The 22,067-nt window shown below is 41.3% G+C and overlaps 2 protein-coding genes across 2 annotated transcripts; one reads left to right on the top strand and one right to left on the bottom strand.

Moving 5' to 3' along the window:
* The first annotated feature begins 2,263 nt into the window (after window positions 1-2,263).
* Window positions 2,264-7,276, top strand: LOC102699268 (disease resistance protein Pik-1-like). The gene is made up of 3 exons (XM_040528591.1): window positions 2,264-2,821; window positions 3,083-3,630; window positions 4,608-7,276. Exons 1-3 carry the CDS (start codon window positions 2,264-2,266, stop codon window positions 7,045-7,047), a joined length of 3,546 nt encoding a protein of 1,181 aa, XP_040384525.1. The 3' UTR covers window positions 7,048-7,276.
* Window positions 7,277-11,193: 3,917 nt separating this feature from the next.
* Window positions 11,194-15,034, bottom strand: LOC102722816. The gene is made up of 4 exons (XM_040528590.1): window positions 14,972-15,034; window positions 13,957-14,397; window positions 11,387-12,679; window positions 11,194-11,262 (listed from the first exon to the last, which is right to left on the bottom strand). The coding sequence occupies exons 1-4, from the start codon at window positions 15,032-15,034 to the stop codon at window positions 11,194-11,196; spliced, it is 1,866 nt and encodes a 621-aa protein (XP_040384524.1).
* Window positions 15,035-22,067: the final 7,033 nt, after the last annotated feature.

Genomic DNA, 22,067 nt, shown 5'->3' with positions numbered 1-22,067 from the left:
GAAAAGGGAAACCATAGGTGAATAAATTAATAATATTTGGAACATATTTCTTTCAGGAATGCTTTTTTTTCAGTTGTTCCTCATGTAAATATGTTTCTTTTTACTTTAAAACTTCTACTCTACCAATAAATTAGGCAATACCCCTTGTATTTTTGTAGGAAAATGGAAATATATTTAAGCCCCATTTCTTTTCCTCTTATAGATTATAGATTATCACAGGCACACTTCCAACGGTGTGATTTTTTTCTTTTTTGTAAACGATCTTGATCCAAACAACTTTTGAACTTTGTAAAGTTAATTCATATGTTTGTACCCTCAAAATATTATCACGAAATCAGACAATTTATCATCTATCGTTCAATCTGAAAAAAGAACTAATTAGAATCGAGTCCCAAGAACAGTAAATTGTCCCCAATCTAGAACCTATGCAAATGTACCAAGCAGTAATGAAAGCATTCCTAGCGTGAGATTTACAAACTGCCCCCCAATCAAATGAACAGATACACCCTTGTTTCTCTCCCAACTTTTTGTCCCCCTCCAAGCTTCAAAGATAATCATCAGAACATGGTACTACCTAGTTACCTACACCTTCCATGCTTACAGTAAGGAAATACCAGTCGATTCTATATGGACTAGATGGTATTTCCATTTTCCTGTCTGAACCTTTTCTTTGCGAGTTGCAACGCGCTGAGCCTATTAATTCAACAAAGTGAAGCTCGAGAAGAAAACGATTGTTCACCTTTGCAAAGCACGGAAGATCCTGGCAGCCAAATCTACTAGTGGCCGTGGCAAGGAAATCAGCAGCCCTGAGATCTCAAGACGATAGTAGAACTGGAAGGATGGGCAGGGGACGCAGCCATGGAACAGAAGCTCCGACCAGAGCTTGACCAACGGAGGGAACAGGATATGGTGGCCGGCGTCGAAGGAGACAGCGGCGCAGAGGATTCTGGGCGGAAGCTTCCGTGGCCTACACTAGACGGGTGTTTTTGACTTTTATGCACGTCCTCTTGGACGACGTATTCTCAAATACCGCTTTCTCTACCAACTTTTTTTTTTTAAGAAATCTCTTTCTCGTATACCAGTTTTTACCCGCTATGCAACGGGAAAATTAATCATACGCCAGGAGTGGATTTAACAAAATATCATCCAATAGAATACACTTATAAAAATACCATCCTTTAGCTAAACTCCTTAACAAAATGCCACCATAGAACAGTAAAAGCACTATTTTATTTGTTTTGCATTCATTTGATACACGAAATGACTAAAATATCCCTGCTCATTTCTAAAAAGAACACATAAAATGGAGAAAAAAAATGAAGAGAGAAGCCGGGTGACAGTCCGGCTTCGTCCGGCGCCGGCGTGAGGGATACGAAAGTAACAGTAGGTTAAAAAAACTTAAAAGATATTTTTTTAAGCGGTTGGCGAAGTGGACAAAGGATGCTGTGCACGCAGGAATCGGGAGCATCTCAGATGGTGTTTGCATTAAAAAATTTTTGAAACAAATGTCACGTCAGACGTTTGTCTAGATGTTGAAAGGGGTTTTCAGACACTAATAAAAAACAAATTACAAATTCCGCTAAAAAAACTGTGAGACGAATCTTTTGAGCCTAATTAATACGTCATCAGCATATGTTGGTTACTGTAGTACTTATGGCTAATCATAGCCTAATTAGTCTCAAAAGATTCGTCTCACAATTTCTCTTATAACTATGTAATTAGTTTTTTTTCTATCTATATTTAATTCTCCATTTATATATCAAAGATTGGATAGGATGTTTTTGAGAATTTTTTAACTAAACAGGGACTCAGACTCAAAAGGCCGTGTTCGTCTCCTTCCAAAGATAACTTAACTCCATCGTTTTCCGCGTGTACGTTTTCCGAATTGCTAAACGGGGTATTTTTTACAAAATTTTTCTATAGAAAAGTTATTTTAAAAAATCATATCAATCTATTTTATATTTTTTATTAATTAATAATTAATTAATTATATACTAATCTATTACAACATTTTATTTTCCGGACGGGTAAGTTAACTTACCCGCTACACAAACAAACGTGGCCGAAGAGTGAGTTTACTGTACTAGTGAGAGACCAGCCATCAGTCTCGCTACCGTCCTTAGGGGTCTGTACTCTTCTCTCTTTTTTTATGAAATAGCACCCTCTCGTGATTCCTTTCCCAAAAAAAGGAGAGCAGCGAGCAGTCAACGCAAAAGGGGATCCGATCCAGCTCAGGGCCAAGGGAGGGAGGCGGCTGCCTGCCATGGACGTAACCGTAAGCGCAGCCACGGGAGCCTTGGCGCCCGTGCTGGTGAAGCTGGCCGATTTGCTGAAAACCGAGGACCGCAATCTTCTGGGCGGGAGCCGGAGAGACGCAGAGTTCATCATATCCGAGCTGGATGCCGTGAAGTGCTCTATCCATCCGAGTTGGGATTTCGATGCGGCGTGCAAGGCTGACCTGCTTACGGAGGTGCGGGAGCTGTCCTACGACGTGGATGATGCCGTCGACGACTTATATTTGGAGCCCAGGGGCGACGAAATCACAAACCCTTTCGATGAGCTCAAGACAAGAGTTGAGCATCTCTCCAAATGGAAGCTACCGGTGACAAGCCGTCCTCCGTCGTCAGTACACCGTCGAGAACCTGGCTTGCTGCCAGCATCTACAGAGCTCGTGGGAATGGACGAACGCAAGGAAGAGCTCATTAAATTGCTGGAGCAAGGTGTAGACAGAGGGAGCAGTGACGCTTCACGATGGCGCAAGGGAAAACCACATTTCCCGCTCAGGATAAGTAGGCGGCGAATGGCACCTCCATTTCATATCGTAAGAATTTCTAGACTTGTTTAAATTTATTAATAGATTTATTACCATCTATATAAATCTAGGCGAGACTAGAAAGTCTTATATTTTGAAACGGAGGAAGAACATCTCGATCTCGATTCCTCACGAATAGCTTCCTTGCATGGATAGCACTGCCAGTCCAATGAATTACTAGTTTACTTATCTCTTGATTCTTCCATTTGGAAGTGCTGTATAAGTATAACATGGAGGGATCGTTGACATTAACTTAATTTTCTGTCGCAGCGAATCGTGATCAAGGTTGCCATGGACAGCAATAAGTCCCGTTCAAAAGCAATGCGATTAATTGCAAGCATGAGGGGAGTGTTGTCAGTTACGATCGTCGGTGATGACAGAGACCAGCTCGTGGTGTTCGCTGATGACTTGGACATCATCAAGCTGGTGACTGCGATCCGGAAGAAGGTGGGCTATGCGGAGTTGGTGCAGATCAGCGAGAATTTGGAGGTGGTGGAGGAGACAAAGACGATGCCTGCTGCTGTCAACTCCACATGTGAATTTGACAAGGTGAACACAGTATGCATCCTTGGATTTGCTGGTGGAGGCAAGACAACGGTTGCCAAAGAATTATATGACGCATTGGGAACGAAATTCCAATGCAGAATTTTTGTGTCAGTCTCTCCAATTCCAAGTTCTCCCAAAACCACGGAGATTCTTGCAGACATTTTGCAAGCACTAGGAGTAACTGATACTCCTAGCACACCATATGGTGGGACCGGAACATCGAACCAACAACATATCGTCGACAACATATCAGCTTTTCTCGTCGACAAAAAGTAAGCAATCTCTCTTATCTAGCTTGTCCTTAATCTGGTTTCCCATACTAAAGAGAATAAGCTATATATCCATACAATGTTGAGGGTTTTTTCTGTCCTAACATTGTTAGTTATTTTATGCTATCTAGTAAATAGATACCAAGATGAGGCAGGCTCCTCCTTTGTGACGGGCCAATCGTTTAATGATGTGGAAACAACTCCCTTGTCACTGAAGTTCTTGCTATTACTCGTGATGGTACTAACTTGCAAAGGCTTGCAGTATATGTATATGCACAGGGAGTGTGATGTTGCTGCTTATATAGAGATTTGCTCTGGTCTAACAAAAATATCTCGAGGTACCGGTACCTCATGGTACCAAATCATTATGATCGTTGGATCTAACAGTACATATTCTACTTAGCTAGATTCAATGGTAAGAAACAATTTGATACTTTGAGGTACTTTTGTTAGACCAGAACAAATCTTGCTTATATATGTGTTAAGAAAGCTACCAACAATAGGTGCTGACGTACCTGACTTAATCAGGCTCTGCAATTTCTTGTAGACTGCAACTCTTGATTAATGAAATAGAGTTCCTGAGTGGCTGAGTGGCAGAGAGAGAGAGATACAAATCGAAACTATAAAAAGAGAGAGAAATTCTGGCCAGGGTTCCTTCAGCCTGCACGGTGAAAATTAAAGAATTAAGTTAGGGGCATAACAAGTCTGATTTCTTCTCTATTGACCATAAAAGTTCTAGGACCAAGTCATGAAAATAGTGCCGTCAGACTGGAAATACTCAAGATTCAGGACACAACTTCTAGGAACGGCAAGTTCAAATTTCTGCAAAGGCTAAATAAAACCAGGCGACAAACAAATATTTACATGTTGATTGTTCATCTCAAGTTGGCTCACATCTGTGAAATTCTTAGTTCTATGCATATATGCTAATATAGTACCAATATTCTATTGAGGCTTATTACTCTTTTCAACTTTTATAGGTATCTCATTGTAATTGATGACATTTGGCATTGGGATGAATGGGAAGTCATCAGAAAGTCCATTCCCAAGAATGATCTAGGTGGTAGAATAATCATTACTACTCGTCTTAATTCAATAGCTGAGAAGTGCCACGCTGATGACAATGATGTGTTTGTCTACGAAGTTGGAGACCTAGATAATAATGATGCTTTGTTGTTGTCTGAGAGGAAAGCAATAGACTCTGGCACGCACAACAGGATCAGAATTGGAGAGGATAACCCATGCTATGATATTGTGAACATGTGTTACGGTATGCCTTTAGCACTAATTTGTCTGTCATCAGCATTGGCAGGAAGGATAGAAGAATTAGGTGATGATGAAGCGAAAAAATGGAGGGCTTTGAGACACATAGAGGATGGTATTTTGGACATCCCATCCTTAAAACCATTGGCAGAGAATTTATGCCTTGGTTATGAGCATCTTCCTCTTCACCTAAGGACTTTGCTGTTGTACTGTAGTGCATACAATTGGTCTGACACACACACACACAGAATCGAAAGGGGTCGTCTGGTCTGGAGGTGGGTTGCAGAAGGATTTGTTTCAGAAGAGAAAGAAGCAGAAGGTTACTTTGAGGAGCTTATAAACAGAGGATGGATTAAACAGCATGGATGCTACTATGGGAGATCAATTAAGCGGGACGGAGACAGCAACAGTTACATTTACTATGAAATCCACCCGGTGATGCTGGCCTTCCTCAGATGTAACTCCAAGGAGTACAATTTTGTAACATGCTTGGGTCTGGGTTCTGATAACACTAGCAGTACTAGTGCATCCTCCCCAAGGTTGATTCGTCGTTTGGCTCTTCAGCAGGGGTATCCAGTGGACTTCTTGTCAAGTAGTATGAGCATGGATGTGTCGTACACTCGCAGCCTTGTCGTGCTTGGTGAAGTGACGGGACTCAGATTCGATAGTTTTAAACGCCTGCGAGTGTTGGACCTAGAAGATAATGAGGATATGGAGGATTCTCACCTGCAAGGCATATGTGAACAGTTAAGCCTCAGACTGAGGTACCTGGGTCTCAAGGGAACACGGATCAGTAAGCTCCCTCGGGAGATCAGGAAGCTGAAACATTTGGAGATTTTGTATGTGGGGAGCACTCAGATCAGCGAGCTTCCGCAAGAGATTGAGGAGCTGAAGCACCTGCGGGTTCTGGATGTGAGGGCCACGAAGATCAGTGCGCTGCCACGCCAGATCGAGGAGCTGCAGGAGCGTCTGCAAACTCTTGACGCCGCGTACACGTCTATCACTGAGCTCCCGCCGCAGATTGGCAAGCTGCAGAATCTAAAGACTCTGAGCCTGAGGAACACGCAGGTCAGAGAGCTCCCAAAGGAGATCGGGGAGCTGAAGAATCTGCAGACTCTGAACCTGAGGAACACGCAGGTCAGAGAGCTCCCACCGGAGATCGGGGAGCTGAAGCATCTCCAGACTCTGGACGTGAGGAAAACGAGAGTCAGAGAGCTGCCATGGCAATGTGGCCGGATGTCCCAATCATTTCGCGTGCTCGCTGGTGACAGTGATGAGCATGTGCAACTGCCCATAGGCGTCAGCGAAGCTCTGGTTAACAATGGCGAAGTTCAGTGTAAGGATATTGTTCTGTCCATCGCCATTCTCGATCGTTTCGGGCCTCCCCTTGATGAAGGGATATTCAAGGTCCCCGGTACGCACATGGCTATCCCGGATTTCATCAAACATTACTTCCGCGTTCTTTCTTGCCTAGACATCAGGCTCTGCCACAAGCTAGAGGACCATGACCAAGAGTTTCTCGCCCAAATGCCCTGCCTGCGGACGCTTGTCCTGAGGTTCGAGGCCCTACCAAGGGAGCACATAACCATCAAAGACACAGGCTTCCATACGCTGGAGAGGTTCCGAGTCGACAGCCGGGTGCCACGGATAACCTTCCAACGAGGAGCCATGCCCAGCCTCATACATCTTGAGTTCAAGTTCTACGTCGGCCTGCCAAGCGATGATCCTGTGGGCATCCATCACCTGCTCAGCCTCGAAACGGTGGTCTTCCGCTGCTCCGAATGGTATAGCAGCGACGCCCCGGGCATCAAGGCAACCATTGACGTCGTCAAGAAAGAAGCCAAGGAGCATCGCAACAGGATCAGCCTTCGCATTATCAATGGCTCTGACGAGAAAATATCATCAATTGAGAAACACACGAGCAGTGAAAATATTGGTAGCAGCAGTGCGACTAGTGGGGTACTTGATACACACCAAGATAATAATGACCTTCTGCCGATCAGGATGACCGAAGAAAAAGGGGTTCATGGTGGTGGCACTTGTTCTACGTGCGGCCGAAGCAGTACAATCCAAGATGAAACCATACAAGATCGAGTAACAGCTATTGATCTGTTCGGGCCCGAGCTTAACAACTATGGAAATGCAAGCCACAACTAAGCTACCTAGTTAGTGCCAGGTGCCATGTCCTAATTTTGTTTCCCTTGAGAATGTACTTAATTACTCATCGTAAATAATGTGAAGCGTTTTCCTGCACTTCTCAAGATCTATTCGATTGGTGAGACGATGTGTTAAGCCAGTTTAGCATATATGCAAAATCAGGTCGATCCTTTTGCGGCTATTTCCAATATGGAGACTGGAGTAGTCAATGGGTCGGTCTAATCTGCGATCGGCCGTGGATTATGGCTCAGGTGGTCTCACATGTGGAGCATATACATTTTGTACGTGTAAATGTTATCCATGCAAATTTTATACCTTATATATATATATATATATATATATATATATATATATATATATATATATATATATATATAGCAAGATTAATACGTGCACCCCTCTTGATACAAGCTATTCTACACATCCTTCCTTTTAAGGCCTCTCAAGGCATATCCCACCTCCCATTCTCCTCTCAAGGCTCAAAAACCACCTTCACCTCATTTAAAGGCTAGTCAAAGGGTTTGTTCCGTGAGTCAATTTCTTTATGGGCTTTCCCTCAAGTTTATGTAAGCTCGCATCTCGTTTTACAGGAATTTGACAGTAACACGATGACAAAAATACAGTAACACGATGACTAATTTTTAATAACAACGCCGAAACATAACCATGAAGGATCTACTTTTTTAAAACAATTTTTTTCAAACAATATGTTACAAAATTTATTAAAAAAATAATATATGAGATGAGAGATAAAGTTGTTTAAAGTTCGAAATCTTAAGAAATATCTGTAAGTGCAGTAACTATATGCCTTCTATATACTAATAACGCTATGTTGCTATAAAATATGTGTATTGTTAGTAACGTCGTGATAGAAGTGCGGTAACATTGTGATATACGTGCAGTAACATGTGTGTTATACAATTACAGTAACATCGTGATAGAAATACAGTAATACTATGATAGAAATACAGTAACATCATGACTGTATAATGTTTCTCTAATACAACTAATGCATGTGAGAGAGCTAAACAGTATTGTATTCCTAATCTTTAGAGGCCAATATCTCATGTGTTTTATATTACTTTTCAAAACCGTTTTCACCACACTGCTTAAAAAATGTGATTTAAAAAACTCGATCGGTCGTGACTATATTTTGACGTTGTTACTGTACTTTATAAAGTATGTTACTGTATCTTTGCCTTTCATGTTACTACACTTTCTAGATAGACAGGAGTTGACAAAAGTGGGGTGTAGAGGAAGGTCAAGAAATAGGTTTGACCGGCGGGAGAGAGGTTTGACTAGATAGAATAAGGGTTTTGGGCCTTGGAAGAGGGTGAGAGAGGGTTTGGCCTTATGAGGGGAGGGGTACAGAATAGCTCATATATCACCCCTTAGAATGAGCTATTCTATTCTATGCCCACCTCCCCTCACAAGGCTCAAACCCACCTCCCACCTCCTTAAAGGTCCAAAAGTTCTCTCTTGGCCTGGTCAAATCTCTTCCTCGCTGATCAAACTCATCATTTGACTTTCCTCCCACCCCATCTTTGTCCAGTCCCGTCTATCTAAAAATGTATAGTAACATGAAGATAAAAATATAGTAACACGTCTTATAAAATGCAGTGATAATACCATGACGGATCTAGTTTTTTAAATCATAATTTTTAACCACTATAGTGAAAACGGTTTTAAAAAATAATATAAGACACATGAGATATTACTCTCTAAAATACAACATTTTAGCTCTACCACATGTATTAGTTGTATTATAGAAATAGTATGCAGTCACACCTCGTGTTACTGCACTTTAGTCATAATGTTACTATACTTGTATCATGACGTTACTGTATTTGCACAGCAACAACACACATGTTACTGTAAAATTTCATTACAATTATGCAGTAAAAATACATATATTATATAGTAACATGACGTTACAGCGTTACTACAGTTATTGCCATAGCATTAGTGTATACTAATACAAATCGTATAGATATTTTTTAAGATTTCAAACTTTAAAAAACTTTATCTCTCGCCTCATATATTATTATTTAAAAATGTTTGTACCACGTTGTTAGAAAAACATGTTTTAAAAAGTAGATCCCTCGTGTGTATGTTTCGATGTTGTTACTGTGAATTAGTTGTCGTGTTACTATATTTTTGTCTTCGTGTTACTGCAGAATTTCTATGAGACGAGAGATGGATTTAGATAAACATGAGGAAAAGCCCATAAGGGAGTTGACCCACGTGTGGAGCTCTTTGACCAATCTTTAATTTATGTGGAGATGATTTTTGGACGTAGAAAAAGGGGTGGGAAGTGGGATGGGCCTTGGAAGGCCTTGAAAGAGAGGGGTATAGAATAGCTTATACTAATTGGGCGCACATATTAATCTTCATATATATATACATATATATATATATAATATTGAGAAATTTTATAGTACTTAAGAAGTTATCAGGAGGTACCAAAATTTAATTATAAAATTTTGGTATTTCTTGGTACCTAGGTACTAGAAGTTACTAAATTTTACTCTAAAATTTTGGCATCTTTCGGTACCTACTCAAGGACGGTAAAATTACTATATAACATTTGATTAATTCTTTTCAGCAATATTATCCATCGATCATCTTGTTCATCTGTTTCAAAGGGCCCTAAATCATTCCAAAACACAGTCTTCCACTGCACGTCTGCACCGTATGGTACAAGTTCAATGCCGCCCTTCACATTAGCACCATCATTCGCGTCATCATTAACCCTTGAGTTTTATGTAAGAGTATCTGTCTAACACCATGAACTGTTAAATATGATGTCTCTCCGATGCATTCTTTTATATTATCAGTAGAGCTAGTATAAACTATTGATTAAAAAGTGTATTTTTTACTTTGTTAATTAATTTATTAGTAGTATTTTATAATTTAGTTTTTTAGCAATAAAAGTCACAATAAAAAGGATGATATTATCCCTTCAAATTTCTACTACATCTAATATTATCCTTGAAAAGTAATTCAAGGTATCAAAAATTTTAGTACAAATTTTATACATTGAGGTACCACACCTTTTTAGAATGGTAAAAAAACTCATAATTTAATTACAGTCATTCGATAAAAATAAATCAACTGTGTCGATTAAATTCCGTCAGTAGAATGCACCGGAGACAGACCCGTTAAAATTGGGCAAAATTTGCTACAAGGCATCGAAAAAACGCGTAATTAGCCGGTGGACATCGTAAGATCATGAATTTGCTGCAGGGCACCACAGAAGTGTGGTAATTAGCAATATGGCACTCTGGCTAATATTTTATTATTTTTGGAGTGAAAAATTCTAAAAATGATGAGATTGCCCTCGGTGGCCAACCCGTTATGTTGACTGAGTTCAGTCGAACCAGACCCAGTTAATCTCGGCGCCACAGCACACTCAAACCCTAGCCTACAGGGCGAGTGAGCAGGCGGTGACGAGGGCGCATAACGGATTGGTTATCGAGGGCAATCTTGTCATTTTAAAATTTTTGATTCCGAAAATAATAAAAAATTGGCCGGAGTGCCCGATAACTAATTACTATATTTTTGTGGTGCCCTGCAGCAAATTCACAATCTTACGGTGTTTACCGACTAATTACGTATTTTTCGATGCACTATAGCAAATTTTGGCTTAAAATAGCGTATACATGCATGTCTCGTACTGTGGTTGAGGAATGAAAATCTAACTCGCCATGGGACGTATAATGGACCTTTTCTAACAAAGTAAAGTAGAATATATAGTTACAACCGGACTTAAAAGGGCCGATCGAATCAATCAGGAGTTCCGGATGTTCGTTCTGGTGGGCCAAATGCCACTATTTTTTCTCGATTACGGTCCCTAACGGCCAAGATATTGGGATCCACAAGAGATTAACTCAAAAAACTAAAAAGTTTTATAAAATGAAAAAAAAAATCACATGCGTGCCCGCGCTTATTTGGTATGATGAAGAGCAAACACAAATGCAAACAAAAGGCAACTGATTTGTGCGCACAAGGATGGAACATATCTAGAAAGATTTTACAACCTAGACAAATCTCATTATATTCCTACTATGAAAACCTTATCTCAAATTCATAAGAACATTTAAATTGCAGTGCATGCTTGGAGCTGATAATTAATTCGACCATCTACTATCTCCCCGGAGCCCGATCGTTGCGACCGTCGTATAATCGCCTCTGGTTGCTCGCATGAACTACTGCCTGCAGCCATAACATCATCAAAATGTAGTAGTAATTAATTGATAAGATCAAAAAAATGATCGAATTTAAATATTAACAAAAGTGAAATAGAAGAAAAATAAATAGTTTTTCATATATAGTATACCAGGTAGATGTCGCGGTGCATCGCTCTGTCGATGGCCTCCAGCGACGCCTCCCGGAACAAGGCCGTCATCAGCTCCTCCTCTTCCGACGACGACGACGACGGCTTGTACATCAGCGGCGCCTCCCTCCTCACCTTGGACCACAGCTCCAGCCGCTGTCCGATCACCTCGTACAGATCGTCATCGCCGGCGCCGGCGCCGGCGCAGCCAGAAATCGCAGCTGGAGGCGGCAGCTTCTGCGCCTTCTCCAGCGTTGTCACCATCGCCGGTGTCAGGAACTCAGCGACCACCTTGTCCGGCGAGCCCATTGCGGTGGCGCGCTGCATCTGCTGGCTCGACACCCACGAGCCGACGTAGCCTAGTCCCCTCCCGAGGCTGCTCACCATGGCGTCCACCTCCTTCGCGACGCCGTCCAGCTCCACTCCGCCCCAGAACTGCCGACCTCTCCGGAACTCCTCCCACTTGCTCTGCAGAACGTCGCCGGCGCGCGAGTTACCGTGAGGCTGCTTCGTCGCCTTGACCAGCATCTCACTTTCGGCGACGCCGGCGACTAGCTCCAGCAGCTCGAACCGGACCAGGTGCTGCAGCACAACAGGGGAGGGGAGGACGACCGGTCGATTGCCGTCGACGGCGACGGCACCCACCTCGGGCCTTTGGACGAACACGCCGTCTCCATCGATGGATACCGCCGCGGCACCCGGAGCGTGGGCGTATTTGCAGCCCACGTCGAGCAGGTGCTGCTGGCGAAAATGGTGACAATGATGGAGAAAGTCGCAGACCGTGGCGGTGTCGCCGTCGCAGTAACCACACTCCGCGGACGACGACGACGACGCAGGCACGTTGAGGTGGACGACGAAGCTCTTCACCTCGCCAGCGTAGAGGACGCCGATGACGACCTCGCCGGAGGCCCCGCCGCAGGCGACGCGGCTCTCGAAGCCCCCTGAGTCGATGCGCTCTATCCTCGCGCCGCTTAGCTCCACGGCCTTGAGGGTGACGCGCGTGTCGACGGCGGCGACGGTCTTGAGCCCACCGACGCACACGGCGAGGGAGCCGGCGATCTTGTCCAGGTTCTCGTCCTCGACGAAGGAGTAGGTGCCCCGTGATTCTTGCGCGATGTGGAGCAGCGGCTCCGGGTCGTGCGCCGAGCCCAGGCCGAAGGTGTGAACCGGGTACCTGCTGAGGGCGCCATGGATGGCATCGCGGCTCCACCGGAACCCGCTCGTGTCGTCGCCGTCGGTCAGGAGGAGGATGAATCCTAGGCGGCTCCGGCTGTTGCCTGCTCGCTCATCCAGGATCTAGCAGTGAAATAAGTCTGAATTACAGCCCTAAACTATTGGTTGACTACAAATTACCCCTGGAACTACAAAAACCTGACATTTTTCATCCTTTAACTGAAAATACTGGATGGAGACCCCCTCGGGGCAGTTTTAAGTCTAATTTTGCTTTACATTAGCACATGTGGTCGTTTTTTGATAGTCATGAGTGTTTAAAGCACAATGCTAAAAAACTTATTTTGAGCATGAGATTAATTCCCAAATTCAACGGAAAGCAAGAAACATGAATTAAATACTCCCATATGGAAATATATGGCACCAGCATTATCACAAAAGATGCAACATAATTTGACATGACAACGTCAAACACGTTAAGCTTTGGCTCTCAATTTACTCTACAAACAGCAAGCTAATGACTAGCAATAATTAAATTTATTACCAGCAGTTAGCAAGTTACAAAATTAATGTAATGTAGAGAGAGGGATCGATTTTCTCACAAATCAACGGTACTCGAAACCGACAAAGTCGTTGTCCCAGAGAACAATTACGCCCCGTCTAGCCACGGGATCCCGAGCGTATAGTCCCGGAGATACGACACCACTATTCGCTGTTCGTGGCAAGCCGAGACAACGAACTTGAGACCTAGGAGGAGCAGCACAGTGACGCGCTGGCCAGGCGAACACTCTTCCGATGGCAGGGTTGCAAATCAGCTCTTGTGTGATTAAGAAGGGGATTAGATTCAGCTAATGAGCTTTCTGTTCGGTGCACCAAATAAGAAGGGTCACTAATGCACTGGATAGAAGGACGTTGTGGCCGTAGGAAACGGATCGATCCCCATGACTCTGCTGCACGCCTCCACCTCTTTCTGTACATCCACCCATCTAGGTGGTTTTACCACCAGGACAGGTAGGCCCCATCTCTTTTCCAATTAATTCAGGAACACATAAATTGGAAATTTTCTGAATTTTCGTTGATAAAATTCCAACAATGTGTGCTAATGTAAACCAAAACTGGCCTTAAAGTCATTCGGGTGGGTTCTCCGTCCGGTGTTGCTAGTTGAGAGTGAAAAATGTTTTCAGAAAGTTAATTGTACTAATCAATAATTTATAGGGGTAATTTGAAATTTTCTCTTTTCAAAATATTAGAAATGTGTTGATTTTTATAATATTAGAATCTTAAACAATATGTTCGAACATCATGTATTTTTTATGTATAAGCAGGTATATAAATAACATTGAAATTTAGCTAAACTTGTAAGTATATTTTGCATATATGATTATTGCACAAAACGTACGTACCCTGATGGCCTTCTCCAAGGCTGGCATTAGTGCGGTGCCACCGCGAGCCTCGAGTTGTTCGACCTTTCTTCCGGCGATGCTCCGGCCATCACCGGAAATGTCCAGCAAACCGGTGCTGTATTCTTTGACCAGTCCGTCGTTAAATGCCACAATGGACAGGCGGTCACCCTCGTCAAGCGTCCTGACGACGAACCTCATGGCCGCCTTAAGCACATCTAACCTCGACGCATGGCTGCTCTCCGGCGCCGGCGACGACACCACCGGATCATTCATGCTACCGCTGACATCAAGCACCACGACGACGTCGATGGGGACATGGCTATTGGCTGCTGGTGGCGCCTCGATGTTCAGTAGCACCTGGAAGTCCTTGTTCATCTTATCTCTGGAGATTGCAGGGAAGATGGGTGTGGTACTCACTTTCAATGGAGTTGCACTCATCGCCTGTGTATAAAGTGTGAAAATATTAATTGGTAACTGTTTTACTACCAATGTTATCGCCGATACGAAAATCTCGGTCGTTGATTTAGAGTTATATTAATGGTAAAAAATATTCTCTATTATCATTAGTCGATGTGGTGATATAAATTAATAGAGCTAATCTATTTTATTATAAAAATTAAACGGTTTAGATTTATTGTACTACCATTAGAGAGTTGTAGAGCACCTATTAGTGTCGTGGAGTTCATTTGTTCTAATTTTGCAACGTTTATCTCAAACTAGCTAGGATAAATGTATATGTTTGGGCTATTTCGTTTCCAAAATGCACACTAAATTAATATGGTATCTTCATTATCCCTCTCTCACATTTACAAATAAGCATCCGATACAAAACCTACTCTTATTACTGATGCTAGCTATTTCTCTTAGCAGTCTAGTATCCGTTAAGTTACCTCTTTAAATCGTCAATTGGTACAACTTGACCAAATATTTTGCTTCAAACAAGAACAGGAGGTGTACTATTTTGCAAATGAAATTAATAAACAAAAGTAAAGACAGAGTTAACAATTAATTAAACCTGTGCGAGCAATAGCGTGGAGAAGAGGCATGCCGACAGAGGAATCAACAAGAGCCGCCCCATCTTTCTCAGATCGATTGATGGAAATGATCCCTGCAGGGTACTCTTGCTAGCTTTGATTGAGTGGCAATATATATAGGCTCAAATAGCATCACCACTTCTTGAATGTTTTAGAGTATATATATGGGCTTCCCTACGGTGCTCTGTAGTTAGGACTCTGTTATCAGTATAGTAAAAAATATTCTAATAGATGAGGTGGTAGTATAAATAAATCTAATCCACTAATTTATAAAAATAAACTGTATAAATTAATTCTACGGGTCAACACCATAAAATATCTCGTATGTATATATATAAAGTTGGTGTCAGTAAACTCCTCGGTTATATTTCAAGCTGTTATACAAATACCAGGGAACTTATAATAAGTTGGTAAACGAGTGAATCAACACACGAAATCCTAGGAGAAAAATTCTTGTTAACTTATAACATGTTCTCTTGCTCAAAAAACGTACTGTATAAATTTAACAATTTCGACAATGACAACGTACTACATAAACGTACAACTTTTTTTTTCTTTCTATGTACATTTGATAGATCAGCAACACAAGATGTAGGTTGGAATATCATCTAGCACATCGATCAGTCTATATATGTGCATGTTAATTACATATGGTTGGCACCAAGAGCTAGAAGTTCTGCTCTTTTTTCACACAAAATCATATATATGCTTTTTTTGCATATAAAAAGGAAAAAAATTGTTCTGTCTACGTGTTACGTACTTACGTGTGCTGGATTCTGCTCTAGCTGGCAGAGATAGATGAACAAAGAGATTTGCTTCAGTTCAACAAAATAGCTTTACTCCCATACTTTCTTTGATATCTCGAGATACCAAATCGTTTTCTATCATTGGATCTAGCTGAGTAGGATGTGCACTGTTAGATCTAACGATCAAAAATAATTTGGTACCTCGAGGTAATCGTTTCCTACCATTGGATCTAGCTGAGTAGGATGTGCAGTGGTAGGTCCAACGCTCAAAAATAATTTGGTACTCGCGGTACCAAAGAAAAGATGAGAGTAAAGCTCGAGTAAAGCTCCCAATAAAAAGTATCTCGAGATACCTGTACCTCGAGATACCAAATCGTTTCTGACCGTTGGATCTAACAATGCACATCCTACTCAGCTAGATCCAATGGTTAAAAATAATTTGGTACCTCGAGATACTTTTTATTGGACTGGAGCGAATCTCATCAACAAAAGTGAGTCGCAAAAATATTTAAAACCTAATTAATATTCAAGATCCCACCGCATGCCACACACGTATGTGTGTGTATATATATATGGACACACACGCACGAGATCCATCAAGCATCGAGATCGATGTAAATACATAAAATAAAAAAAAGATGTATTCATATATAAGACCAGGTTAATTCAATTATTTGACCCGTGCTCCTGCATCTAGTCAAATGTGGCTATTACAGTTACCAAGTACTACTGCATTTTTCTATATCGAATTCTAGAAGCAGAGAAGGAAATACAAGAACTGATCTGCACGTGACATGCATGCATCCTCTGGTAAGGAAAGATTAATTAGTTCGAGAATTCCGATGAACCTCATCGTATACATAAATAAGGTAGTTACATCCATTGGACGGCTTGGTTATTTATGTACGTGACAGTCATATTAGAATATCCAACTAGTTGGCAATTAAGGCACCGCCTGTATGCATGCATCATGTCAGAATTAACTAAGATATAGTACAAGCAAATCATTTCATTGAATGGTAAGTGCACAGTCATTTGGAGTCAATTGCATGCGACGCCCAAGTCCGATGCATGAATGGAAATGATTCCCGTCCCGCATTTAAAATAAAAAACTGCATGCTGTAAATTCTCGTTAATTTGCCCAAGACCATTCTATGTGCAATATTTTATCGTGCAATTTTCAATAGTATCGTATTATTAAAACATATTAAAGTAAGTAAATGAAACAAAAGTTCTCAATGCAAAGTTTCACTTTACAGATTTTATAGGCTAATATATCGCTTTGTTATATCCAAGTGAGCAACCAAAGTTGATTAAATCTATGAAGATCAAATGAATTGCCCTAAGTGGAGATTTCGATCTAATTTCTTGGTCTAGTTTACCACGTACACCAAATTTCATTACATGAAACTCAACTCATCTCTTTCATCGTAAATTTTATGTTGCGTCACAGTTCTTGCCTATGTGATATATTATTTAAGAGAAAATTCATTGTATGTTAGTGACTTTGTCACATTTCTATGATATACCATTGAGTTTGCCAAGTTCTTCAATATGCACTCTATTTTGCTGAACCTCTATAAGGTACCACCACCGTTTACAATCCGTAAGGCCTTAGTTATCTATATTGTTTACTTTTCTTAAATGACAAAAATATCCTTGGCTGAAGTAATAACCAACAGATGGAAAAATGCTTCATTCGATTGGATCCGGGCCATGGAGGACAACAAGCATGTGCGAACGCTGGCTCCCGCGTCCTCGCCCCTGCCCCCAGGGTCAACGGCCGCTTCCCCGCCCCAAGCGCCGGTAGCCTCTTCCCTGCCCTAGCGCTGCCGCCTGCACTGTCGGCGCCCGTACCCCCACGCCCAGATCCGTCGCGCGCAACTCCACCACCAGAGTCAGCCGACTCCTTGGAGCCGCCAGCTCAGAGGAGTTGTCGCCCAACTCGTCACCCCCAGCTGCTCCCGATGCCCCCTCCCGCGGCTCCTTGATACGGTGCCCCTGGTAGTGTCATCCTCCGAGCAGCCGGCAGCCGAGGCGCTGTCCCTCACAACACTGCCAATGGCGTCATTCGAAGACGCCGACCTCTAGAAGATGACACCCCTTGGTGAATGGAATGGGCTTGAGTTGGCGCTCGTTAAAGATTCTGAGAACACAATGCCGATAACAATTGTTGCTTCATCCATGGAGAATCAGTAACTCCTCATTTGCAAAGCTTTATGTTACTGCATTTTCTATTTAATTGTGTGTTTGATTCCTTATTTTCGTTTGTGATGTGTGGTTCTGTAGAATGGATCCATATTCTACGTTCATTCTCACAATGAGAATTATGCGCAAGGGCAATAGGTTTGACGGTGAGTGGGTGTTTGAATAGCCAATTGACTCTGACATTACTGATTTCAAAGATTTTGTTGATGGCATTAGTGAGAAGTATCCATGGGGAATAAATGAAAGTGTTACCATACAATTACTTTGAATCAGCTTTGCAAAAAATGTTGTGACAAACATTTGATGACAATGTTTAAGTGTTTTGAAAAAAAGTAAAACTGGTGATGTGGTTATCACAATTAATGGCTCAAGTCACAAGTCCAACATTGATGTGCCATGTACACCATCACTTCCTACTCCCTCTCAGGCATGTGCTTCTCAAATCAGTAATTTGAAGGAGGGTGATTGGAGAGATACCGTTATGGATACATATCTCGCCAATCCCTTCCAATAATTTGAGCATGTAGGTATAAATGAAGAGGATCAATATTCAATTGGTAGTGATACCTCAGATTCTAACAATGATGAGACAAATATATCTTATTCTGAATATGTGCCTTATGTTGGAGAGGATGATGACGGTGATGACAACACAAATGTTGACGATGAGGACAGGGTTGTAGCAGATGCAAATTCTGATGATGAAACCCCTACTTTTGCATATAACAAAGATGACCCACCAATGAGTGAGGGTATACTTTACCCTTCCATGCAAGAATTTAGAATGACAATAGCCCAATATTCCATTAAGCATGAGTTTCAATATGATATTGACAAAACTGAACCTGACCGATTCAGAGCACATTGTCCTATTGTTAACGTCAGATTTTAGCAAATCACCGCCGTGGATTAAATCGCGATTAGATACCGAATCAGACAGGAAAAAGGGCAATCGGACAGAAGACCAAGCGGAATACAACTCGGATTCAGCCGATGGAGTCCGGATCAGATAATAAATAGAGTCCGATTGGCCTAGGATGTTACAGATAGATTCGGAAATAATCACAGTCCGTGTAATTTAATTTTATTTGTTAGATAGAGTTAGTTTAGATTTTCCTTTATCTCTAAGAGAGTTAAAATCCGATCGGGACTGGTGTGTTAGAGATAGAATCTATCTAGGAGTTTGTTATTACTTTTTATCTATTAGGAGTTTTATGTCATGTGCAACACGGCTTAGCGTCCAACCGAGGGTATGAATATATGTGCCCGGGGTCATTGTAAATCATCTACAATCAGATCATATAAATTTCAGCGTATCGCCACCCTCCTGTCTAAGATTTTTAACTCCGGCGGAACTTGGCACCTAACGCGGGGCTGCGTCGCATCGATCTCCGGTGGAGAGGTAAGTCCTATGTTTCGTCGGGCCACGGTAATCGCATCGACTAGATTGGAACTGTCTTGGTTCGGTCCGATCTTCTAATCTAGTTGTGTGATTGCTAGTTATCATATCAGTTTCAACTTGAGTTACTTCTGTATCTTGGGTTGGTCTGGTCGACCACTTTGGGCGATTTACATTGGTTTGATATTCGCTATTTGACATATTCAATCTGGTACTGTCTCGGTTAGGTCCGATCTAGTAAATTGCATTTATCAGATGGTTTATATCGGATTAGTGTATTTTGCTCATAGTCTTATCAGAGTACCAGCCGATAAGTTATCCTGAGTAATCTGTTGGCTTATTCACTAAGTTCACCGATCTTCATGTTCCTATGAATCATATCGTGCTAGATCGTATACTGTCTTGGTTTGGTCTGATCTATGCGTATTTAGTTCGATCTGCTTATAGGGATCCGTTCGATCACCTGAGATTAATGAATTAGTTGATAGATTACACTGGTTTGATATCATGTTATTCGTATACTGCAATACTCGATCGACTTCATGCATGATTACGCTCAGATCTGTACTGTCTTGGTTGAGTCCAATTTTCTAGGTCTAGCATGAGTATGCATGCAGTTAATTATTATTGTTTTATACTAGTAATTGGTATAACATTCCAGTTTATATCAAATTCTCATCGGCTCATTGGCTTGATAGCGATCTAGATCTGTTTAGTATTTATCCTGACATTGCTAGGCATAATCTTGAATTGTCTTGGTTAAGTCCGATCTTCTATGATTATTCTTAGCAATCTAGGTTAGATATTTTATAGATCTTGATCGTTTGTCAGTCGTTCATAGCCGATGATGTTTGCCGATCTACATGCTTATCATATTTACGTCAATAAAGCAACTAATTGCTTTACTGCATTATTTTTATATCAATCGGCTGGATTTATTTAGATCGGCACTTATTTATGTTGCATCGGCTTATGAGATTCACATGTTAATTGGTTTTGGCCGATCGCAACACATGATTTATTGTTTACTTAACTATTTGAGTTTACATGTATCGGATTCTCAGTCGATCCAAGCTTTCAAACAGCTGATTGATCATCCTATCGGCTAAGATTAGCTAGATCTTCAGTTACCTATCAGCTCGATAGCCGATCGGCTTGTTTTACTGTTTATCTTGTCAGTTGCAGGATCAAACTGATTGGCACGCCCGCGCATTCTAAGAATTTAGGTCCTGCACTGGAGCTGTTTAAGATTGACTCTCAGGTCTTCGTGTGTGACACGTCGAATCACATTTTTGACGTCAACACCTATCAAAGGGTGTAATTGGTGAATCCATGCATCAACCACTGCTGATATGAAGGCCATTAACGTAACAATGAATAAAATCTATGGACCTAGACAAAAGAGGAAGAAAGCAACACCATCAGCTTCAAGTAGTTGTGTTGGCAATGCATCATCACCTGCATCTTTGCATGGCCCACCAAGGTACCAACTTGCACTTCCTAAATTTGATTTCTAAGTACTTCTTAGCACTTAAATTTTTTATTTCCTTGCAGCAAAAAGAAGAGATCAGCTGCACATGATAGCTCTAGTTCCAATTTAATTGCTTCTATGCATGCAAATGTGACATCAGTAAGGTACATTTTAGAAATGCTTCAATTACATTTCAATATCATTCCATATAGACATTGTGTTGTGCATATTCCAACTAGACAATTCTAACTTTCAATCAACTAATTCTCATGTAGCTCAATTGGACCAAATCAACCACCAGTGCTATGTTTCCCTCTTCTTGAAACAAAAGCAAGCACTCCATCTCCTAAAGAAAAAGCCAAGGAGAAGACTAACCCTAAACCGGTAGCATAAGAGACAGTCCTTCTATGTCAACTAGAAACAAGAAGAAATTGCCATCAATTAGTCCATCCATGTCAACTAGAAGCAAAAAGAAATTAATATATTGATGTACTTGTTTGTAGTTTCTTATCATGTAATATGTTTTTTAACTTTCACACTATTTAACATTCACTTTTAGCTCTTATAATGCAAATAATAGTAATTCATACTTGACTCCAATATTATCCATCTATCATTAGATATTGAAAGTAGCGTTAAGCCATGTCTCATGCAACGTTCGGTTTTCTTTTCTTTATTTTATTTACCAACTCATCAAATCACATTTCATCCGACGTAATAGTTTATTTAATTAATTCTATAAACATTATTGTCATTGCAATGTAAATGTCATACCTGCCTAACACCCAAACAACCCACTTTTCACCCATAATCATGAATTGATAGGATAAAATTTTTATAAGGACTATGCAGGCCTCTTAAAATGAGGATGCTAGCATGCATTTATTAATATAAGAGGCAGTTGGTGTCAACAAATTAAGGGACGACAAAATTACAAAGCAACTAACCATTATCTAAAGAAACAAAGCAACTAACAAAGGATGGCTCGCTAGCACTCGACCGTCGTCGTACATGCATCGACGACTAACAAAGTGACGATGGAGCTCAATTATTCTCAAATCTTAATTAAAAGGAAATATATAGTTACTGGTAGCTTGACACTATTATTAATCCACGTCATCGTCGATCGCCCAGCTGGTAATTGTGTAGACAAGGTAAGGTAACTGCAGCTTGCTCAGGCCTGGACGATGGATCATGGGTCGATCGACGACATATTATTCTTGAACAGGGTAGATTAGGTGGAGATTAATTAA

The sequence above is a fragment of the Oryza brachyantha genome, chromosome 11 (genome assembly GCF_000231095.2).
Source record: "Oryza brachyantha chromosome 11, ObraRS2, whole genome shotgun sequence".
Classification (NCBI taxonomy): Eukaryota; Viridiplantae; Streptophyta; class Magnoliopsida; order Poales; family Poaceae; genus Oryza; species Oryza brachyantha.
Note: the sequence above shows the minus strand (reverse complement) of the source record. Positions and strands in the feature narration are given on the sequence as shown.